At 45.5% G+C, this 9310-nt stretch overlaps 1 protein-coding gene across 1 annotated transcript; it reads right to left on the bottom strand.

Moving 5' to 3' along the window:
• Positions 1-186: 186 nt before the first annotated feature.
• Positions 187-8859, bottom strand: CCDC190 (coiled-coil domain containing 190). Its single transcript, XM_077332571.1, has 4 exons — positions 8543-8859; positions 5825-6124; positions 4539-4653; positions 187-2954 (listed from the first exon to the last, which is right to left on the bottom strand). Exons 2-4 carry the CDS (start codon positions 5997-5999, stop codon positions 2378-2380), a joined length of 867 nt encoding a protein of 288 aa, XP_077188686.1. The 5' UTR covers positions 6000-6124; positions 8543-8859; the 3' UTR covers positions 187-2377.
• Positions 8860-9310: the final 451 nt, after the last annotated feature.

The raw sequence follows: 9310 nt of genomic DNA, 5'->3' as shown, positions 1-9310 counted from the left end.
AAAAAGGGTGTATTTTAGTGCATATCTTCGTATGTCACCTGATACACATAATCACAGAGTTGGAAGGAGCCACACAGGCCATCTAGTCTGACCCCCTGCTCAACGCAGGATCAGTCCTAAGCATCCAAGAAAAGTGTGTATCCAACCTTTGCTTGAAGACTTCCAGTGAGGGGGAGCTCACCACCTCCTTAGGCCACCTATTCCACTGCTGAACTATGACTGTGAAAATTTTTTTACTGATATCTAGCCTATATCGTTGTACTTGTAGTTTAAACCCATTACTGCATGTCCTTTCCTCTGCAGCCAATGGGAACAGCATCCTGCCCTCCTCCAAGTGACAACCTTTCAAATACTTAATGTCCCCTCTTAACCTCCTTTTCTCCAGGCTGAACATACCCAAGTCCCTCAACCTATCTTCATAGGGCTTGGTCCCTTGGCCCCAGATCATCCTTGTCACTCTCCTCTGTACCCTTTCAATTTTATCTACGTCCTTCTTGAAGTGAGGCCTCCAGAATTGCACACAGTACTCCAGGTGTGGTCTGACCAGTGCCGTATACAATGGGACTATGACATCTTGTGATTTTGATGTGATGCCCCTGTTGATACAGCCCAAAATAGCATTTGCCTTTTTTTACCGCTGCATTACACTGCCTGCTCATGTTTAGTTTACAATCCACAAATACCCCTAGGTCTCGTTCACACAGTGTTACCTAGAAGCGTATCCTCTATCCAGTAGGCATGCTTTTCATTTTTCTGACCCAGATGCAGAACTTTACACTTATCTTTATTAAATTGCATCTTTTTCTCATTTGCCCATTTTTCCATTCTGTTCAGATCTCATTGAACTCTATCTCAATCTTTTGGAGTATTTGCCAGTCCTCCCAATTTGGTGTCATCTGCAAACTTGGTGTCATCTGCAAACTTGATGAGTAGTCCTTCCACCCCCTCATCTAGATCATTAATAAATATGCTAAGAAGTACTAGACTGAGCACCAAGCCCTGAGGTACCCCGCTACTCACCAGTCTGATGAAACACCATTGACAACAACTCTGTGAGTGCGGTTTTCTAACCAATTCCCTATCGACCTAACTATCTGAAAATCCAAATACAGTTGAGATGAAGAGGAGTTGGTTCTTATATGCTGCTTTTCTCTACCCAAAAGAGTCTCCAAGCGGCTTACATTCACCTTTGCCAGATTAGAAGTTTGCACTCCTAACCACTACACCAAACTGGTTCTTGGTAAGGATGTAAGATTAGATCCATTCTGCCTGTAGGGGGAGAGGAATGGGAAGATGACTGTAAGCCGCTTTGAGCCTCCTTTGGGTAGGGTAAAGCGGCATATAATAACCAACTCTTCTTCTTCTCTTCTGGCCTGTTGAGCCTTCCCCTGTTTCCTCAGTGGGAGGTTCCTTGTGCAAGGAGAGAAATCCCCCCTGCTAATAAGATGGTTTCCCCCCACCCCAGGATCCCAGTTGCTGTGTGGTGCTAGCTACATGAAAATGAAAAGGCATAACCAAAATGTATGGCCTGACATTCTCTAGCTAGTTAAACAATGCTATCCAGCGTGGCTCTTGATACTGAATGGGCATAATTCAAAAGGGTACTACATGGCGTCCCAGCTAAGGAAGAAGTAAAATTCCTCTGGCCTTAATTTGCTTAGGGTGTGTATTGATGCGGTGTTAACGTTGCAGAACAGAGGGGGCTTTGTCACTTGCTGCCCATAGATATCTAGTGGGGGTGATACCAGGTATTGAGATATTTTGTATGCTGATCAGCTCTGCTATTCAGCCACAATTAAGAAAAGAGATCAGAGTGACAATTCCCTATATTGTACACAGTGACACAGACTCCTTGCCCCATAATGTTTCCTGGAGACAAAATTTTTCTCCATTTTCTGAAATTTTCAACATCCAGTTTAAGATGAGCTTACTGAGGGACAAGAACAAAAATTGGGTTGTGGGCAGCATTGCAGTATCCAGCTGCCTCCAGCCTCTAGAATAGGGGTGACCAAACTGTGGCTCCAGATGTATGTGGACTATAATTCTCACAAGCCCTTGCCATGCTGGCAAGGGCTCATGGGAATTGTGATCCATGGACCTCTTGAGAACCACAGTCTGCCTACTTCTGCTCTAGATAATGTATCTGGGCCTATTTAGGCTGGGCCTACACAACTTGTGATCCAAAATGAATACAGTTCATCAGGGGCTTGATCTACAATCTGACAAGCAAGCTATAAAACATACTGTGTATATTTTGCTGAGTCACAAGTTGTGCGGCAGCCTGTTTCAGGCCAATGACTAAGTTCCGTGGTCTATCCTACAGAAGAATGCTGTTTTTTCCCCCACACTTCCTTGAGTAGGCCGAATTCTCCACCACTTAGGCTTCAGGATTCATCGCTGCCTGTGGTTGTGGAGAGTGCTCAATGGGGGGTTTGTGCCCAAATATCTCCTGGAGGCTGAGTTCTTTTTCCCAAGCCGGGATGTTCCTGTGTCGAATGTAACGGAATTTCCGCGCTTCAGTGTAGACCTTGAGAAAATCTGGTCTGGAATACATGGTCCTGAGGTGTCCATCTGCGGCATAGGCTTCTGTATCTAGAATCAGCCTCTCGTGAACAAGGGAGGGTCTCCGCTTCACTGGGAGGTTCATGAACTTAGTTCTAGGGTACTTGGGTCCAGCGTCTCTAGTCTCTTCTGTTGTGAGGCCTTTCCCTTGCTCCTGCCTGCCGTCTGGCTCTTCACCCTCCATAGTTTCTGCTGAGATGCTCAACTGCTTGGTGATAGTGTTGTTAAGAGCAGTCACTTCACTGTCAGCTACAGAAGTTTGGTCTTGGGTCTTCAGTGGTGGCAAATGCCCGCTTCCGTCTTCTACCCAGCCTGTGACGTTGCTGTTGTGTGGATGTGACGGAGCCTGGCTAGTATCTGCAGGGCCTCCTGGCCTGATTTTCCTCCTGCTTCTAGAAGAGAAGGAGAATTATGCAGCCCATGGCCAAGTAGAAATGGTGCTTCATTCCCTCAGAGCCAGAGTAGTGTAGGGTGAGGATGTCAGATCAGGGTCTAGGAGGCCTGTCAGACCCCAGTTGACGTTCCCACTTTTTCACTCGGCATTAGCAGCAAAAGCAGTTTATTGAGGTAGAGATACAAAGCTCATGATTAGTCTTGCTGAAACTGATTTGATAGGCAATACACTGGTTAATATAATCCCAGAAACCCTACCCTCAACTGACGACAGGTAGGCTTCCCCCTGTTCCCAGGATGAACTAGTCTTGTGGCCAGGGAGGCATGACATCATGCAGGACTCAAGGCCAGCCTTACCGATAATGTCCAAGTTCCCCTCTCCCACAGTTCCATCCGTCCAAGACAAAATTATTAGTTAGACTACACAAACAAGTGTGCTCCTTAGACAACCTAAGAGCAAGCAGTGTGAAGCAATAAAACCAATTGTGATCAGTGAACTTTCCCTGGCCCCTCATCACTGAGAGATAACACCCAGAATGACAAGGGACATTGACAGCTGACACCAACAGGATCATGGCACGAGGCAGGCAACAAGGCAGATTCTGACAAAGTCCATGTTCAAAGCGGCATTCTGCTAAGGTAGCTTGCTGGATGGCCTTTGGCCAGTCATACACACTCCGCTACCTCACGGGGATGTTAAAAAACGTAGCCTTGTTAGGAATCTTCCGGGGCTCTGCCCATTTTTATTTCTCTTATCTAATCCATGGCAACTTGCTACACTGAAAACGTTTACATTTTGCCTTTTTAAGAAAACATTTATTTGTTGACAAGCTGACCCCGAAAACAGTAAAGCAACAACAAAAATTCAGAAGAATATTAATATTCCTCTTATTAAATACAAATGTTCAGCAGCAATAAAAGGAAACCAGTAAATGTCACAGCATATTAAAAGGAGCCTGTGCCTTATAATCAACATACTGGGAATTCATCCCTGACAGAAAAGTTTCCAGAATACCAACAATGAGGGACAGACTGGGCCTTGGGGAGGTATGGATTCCAGGACTTAGGGGGCTACAGCACTAAAGACCCTCCTCTGTGCACCCCAACCTCACTTCACATAAGTCTGGATCTTGGAGGGGGGGGAGATGATCGGAAAAGGCAGAGAAGGAAGAAGAAATCTAGGACCGACAGAAATTGAGAGAAATTAGGGGCTTCTCCTTTAAGGCAAGTTTGTCACATGACCACCTGTGGCCAATCACAAGAGCCCAGATTCAAAACAGCCTTTAAATATTGAGGGTTAAAAGCACTCTAAGATATCGCACAATAAAGGTAGGGTCACTCCGGGTCAATCCTTCTTGCTGCAGAAGGAACTTCAAACCCAAAATCCAAACCGAAATCACATTCTGTGTAGAGAGCAGGGACTGAATCGATCTGGGGTTGGAATAAAAGCTCCGTGCAGTTTACACCTGGTGTTAAGCCCAGCAAAATTTGGCTGTAAAAATAATTCATTACTGGAAAATAAGGTTTTCCCATTCTCAGCAGCTGACCACATGTCTAGGAGGCCAGAAACTAAACCTTCTTACCGCCGTTCTGCATCTCTGGAACTGTTATCTCGCCTCGTCTGATGGGGCAGTAGAGGGAGTGTCATGTTTATGCCAATGCGTCCTGTGCTCAGGGATAGCTTCTGCTTGGAGCGGCCTGGGAAGAAGGAGTAGGCTGGTCAGCAGGATGCTAGCCCTACGAAATGGTAGGTTGGAAATTAAGAGCTCTGAACCACAAGACAAGAGTGATTTGTTTGAATGGTATCCCCATAGGTGTTGAATGAAATACAGCGGTGGAACAGTAAGAAGGGAAGAGCTAAGATTGAGTCCAGTGGCACATTTAAGACCAGCAAAGTTTTATTTGAGCTGTAAGCTCTAGTGTGCACAATACACTTGGTCAGCTGGGTTTGACTCTTCTTCCTGCTGCTTTCTGGCCTTTTTTTTAGCCAAAAATGAAAGAAAATCCAGCTGGAAGAGAATGAGGAAGGCAGCCTTTCCCTTCCTGTTCTTCCCCATCTGAATTCAGCATCCCTTGTTACTTTTCAGTTCTCAAAACAATGATTGGGAAACTGTTCATGCATCTCTTGCCCACTTTGGCTCTCAGTAGTCTGGAAAGAGCACCTTGCTATGGTCAAACCACCTTCCCCTTGTCTTTCTTTTAGCTCACGCTAAAAAACAGGCTTTTACCTACCTGTTATATTGATCTACACAGGTGACTACACCTATCCCATAAAACACAAAGAGGTGTGTCTAGTTGAAGTTCTCCCTTCAACTCTATTGTTTCTTTTATATTACTTATGCCCCACTTTTGTCCCCAATGGGGAACAAAAGTGGCTTACATTGTTCCGTTCTCCTTTTTAACATCACAACAGCCCTGGGAGGTAGGTGATGCTGAGAGTGTGTGACCAGTTGAAGGCCACCTGGCAGGTTCCCATGGTGGAGTGCAGATATGAATCTGGGTCTCTCTAATCATGACATCACAGTTTTTCAAGAAATCTGTGAGTTCTCAAAGACTATGTCTATGAGCTGTCTGTTAAAACAAAGCCTTTTCTTTTTGATCCTTTGCTCAGTCCATGACTATGCACTTGGACATTTTATTTTTTAAAAAACTAAATGCTTCACTATAACTTATAATGCAATAAGCAGCTAGATCTAGCAGTGGCCAAAAGAATGCTTTGCTCTGCAAATTCCAACTGGTTCGTGGTCCCTGGCCCCGAGGAAGTACATTTGGCCTCAACCAACCTAACGCTCCAGCAGTAATTGCTGAATCCTTACTAAAGAGGCTTTGTCATTAAGTTGGATGAAAGCAGAAGCCTGCTGTTGCTCACTTTTCTGGAGTTTCTGAAGTTCTTGCTGGAGCCGCCTCTGTTCCTTGGTCATCGAATTCAGGTAGGAGACCCGGGCTTCTTCCAAACTCCGCAGCCCACGACTGAGCTGGATCTCTGCCCTTTTGACATCTCGCCTCTTTTCCTCCCAGCGTCTGAAGTCCTCGAATTCGGCCATGAAGTCTGTGGCTACAACACACGCCCCCTTGATGTTTATCCGGAGAAGCGGGATACGTTGTGGACACCTGTGCTAGACCGCGCCGTCTAGGTCCCTCCCAGGTTGCTGGGCGCGTTTGGCGAAATCTGAAAAAGATGGGGTGAGATCAGCATCCTGTTTTCTGTGAATTGTGATAGCACATTCCAGCACTCTGCAGATTGAAAAAAGGAGGGCTTCAATCCTGGCAGCTGAATCGGAGCCAGTGATAGGACTTTCCTGGAGTTAGATTTGGAACATCTGTCCCAGAACATATTACAGCACTCCCATGGTACAGGAGGGGAATCTCAGGAAAATCTCAGGTGACTAGCAGGGTTCATGGGAAGGGAGGGTTGAGGCAGTACAAAATCCTCACACAAATTATTTTTTTCACCTCAGTCTCTCTCTGAGTCTGCTTTCATGCCAGCCATGTAAATTTTCCTCCGATATATGCCTTGGCCTAGATGTAATCCTATTAATACTCATGCTCTTGGACATAAACTCTCCATTGAATTCACTGAGGTCTAATTATTCTGACTCTGTATGTGTAGGATTAAGCTGTAAATTTTCTATAGTGGAGATCTTTTTTTCTGGCTTCTGGAGTAGAATCCTAGGCTGGACAGCTTCTAAACAGAGAACCCGCCTCTATTGTGTTCTCTGAATAGGGGTTGCTATGAGAAAGGTTTCTCCCTGAACCAGAGCTCATTCACTGTGGTGTAATACAAAAAAGTAAATCTTTGTTTTGCTGTGCCCCCTTTAACATACGGCCAAGCAGTGTTGAATCTATTATGCTAACGCTAACTTCCCTGTGCGGATTTACTTCTTGGTTTGCAATGTGACCTTGTAAGATTCAGAGTCCAGTCATCTTGGTTATTGGAATACGCAAGATTCTAATTTGCATGATGAAATAAAATAGGGGGAGTGTCCTGCAGTGGTGAAGGGGGGGCATTGGGGGGCAGCAGTGATTCAGGAATGACCAGCTAAATTCCCTGGTCTTTAGCCAAGAGCCTCAAACTCCTAACCTCCCCTGCTGGGAATCCAAATTTGAGAAAGTTATTCCGCTCAGAGCCCAGGGGGGAGGTAAAAACACTCCACTTGGAGTCAGTATTTCACCCCAATTTGAACTGACTGTATCAAACGACATATGATGGAGGGCACCACAGTATGGTTGCTTTCATGAACAAAAGACAGGTGCAAGTCAGAGGGGGCACATGGTGAGGGGAGCGATCCTTTGCTGAACTCCATTCCCCCGGAGATTTCTCCACTGGGTTAGGACAGGGCTGGGGGACAAGACAGGGAAGCAGGGAGGATGCCAGCCTCCAGGCAGGACCTGGGGACCCCCTGGAATTCCAGCTCGTCTCCAGAGTCTGTGATTGGTAACTTACGATTCCTCATTTGCATAGTGATCAGAATTAGCACTATTGAGTCCACATATAGAACAGTAAGTGTAACCTGGTCCCAGTGAGTTTCCTGCAAAACCAGTACTTCAGAAATGGCATATTAACAAGAGGTTTCAGCAGAGTTACAAAATAAGGAGAGAGAGAGGATGCTGGGAGGTGCCTCCTCCTTTGATGGTATATTTTTAAGGGTGTGGATGATGGGCAGCATGGCTAAATGGAGTGCATAAGTGCCATGCTCCGGCATTCTGGGACCTGAGTCCTTAATAGTAGATGCTCTGCCACTGGGCCCTAAGCTACTGTAGAAGAAGTAGTGGCTGAGCAGGCTGCCTTTCTCTTCCATCACTGATTTTACTGGGGAATCCCTCGTAAAATTCCTGAAGGTTTCCAGGGTTCCTCAAAATACTGAAGAGCATCTCCCTTAACATCAAATAGGAAATCTAGATGAACTGTTCCTATTCCTGCTCTGTCTCCAGCCAGAGTTCCCAGCCCATAAGCAGTCACTGAAAAAAGAAAAACAGATCCACTTGTTAACTGTTCAGTGTGTGAATCCAAAGGCGAGCATAAGTCAACATGGATCCAGAAAGAGGAGGAGATAATCGGATTTTATACCTTGCTTTTCACTTACCCAAATGAGTCTCAAAGTGGCTTATAGTTTCCTACCTTTCCTCTCCCCACCACAGACACCTGTGAGGTAGGTGAGGCTGAGAGAGCTCTGAGAGAACTGTGACTGGCCCAAGGCCACCCATCTGGCTGCAGCTAGAGGAGGAGTGGAATCAAACCTGGTTCTCCAGATTAGAGGCTGCTGCTTTTTAAGTACTGCGCCACACTGGCTCTTGTAATTCGTTTAAAAAATGATGATGATTATTTATAAAGCCATTTTTATTATGCAACTTAAGAATGGGTACTGCTCGGGTGCCCAGATGCAAAGGAATACAAGTCTCCATTGCAGTTTAGTGGGAAATTGTGGCTGATTTTCCCAGTCCACCAAAGACAAACTTCGACAAACAAAAATGTCCTTACTTTAAAGACAGAAAAACCTGCACATCTGTTTACATTCAGGCTGTTTTCAAAAGCAGGACTGCACTGCCTACACTCCGGAGAAGGACACGGGTGACCCACAATACTTACATTTCAGGATTCTCGCTATCATGTAGGAGGCTGCTTCTTATCAGGGCTGTGAGACTGAAGCCGGCTGAGGAAATGCTCACTGTTCATTCATGAGGCCGATCCTGTTCAAAGGCAACTGACAATCCTCCTTCTTTTTAAAATTTTTGCGAGTCTAGAAAGCCCCAGAAGTTCTGCAAGCATAAACTCCCAACCTGTGTGCAGGGCTGGGGAAGTCGGTATGTTTCCAACCCCGCATGCAAATCTCATTGTGGCTGTTGCCGGGTCTGCTTTGTGCTTTCGGCAGGGTGCCGGGAAGGTGGAGACTAGGGAGGGGTATTGGTTTGGCTCAAGGGAACAAAGAGCTCTGTAAATAGAAAACAACCATGTGAGAGGACATCAATAGAGAAGGGTTTTTTTTTTATTATTGATAAAGGAGGAAAAAAACTTCTGCCTGGATGGTAGAGTCTGTTTTTTACCAGAATATTAATAGTATCTACTATATGATGCTCCTCAGCCACTTATATACTTCCCTTTGACAATATAAATAATTAATTTGAGGTTTTGCACCACGAAATCGCTTTTGGGACAGGCCTGATCAGATATCCTGCATGATGAGGTTATAGTCCCCTATGCAACACCCCACTTTCATGCCTGACCCGAAGCTCTGCTTTTGCATGGGTTGCCATCCTCCAGGTGAAGCCTTGAGATCTTGTGGAATTGTAACATCTTCCAAAGACAAGTATCAGTCCCTTTGGAGAAAATGGCTGATTTGGAGGGTGGACTGCAGGG

The sequence above is a fragment of the Paroedura picta genome, chromosome 4 (assembly GCF_049243985.1).
Source record: "Paroedura picta isolate Pp20150507F chromosome 4, Ppicta_v3.0, whole genome shotgun sequence".
NCBI lineage: Eukaryota > Metazoa > Chordata > Lepidosauria > Squamata > Gekkonidae > Paroedura > Paroedura picta.
This window is presented reverse-complemented; position numbering and strand designations above follow the sequence as displayed.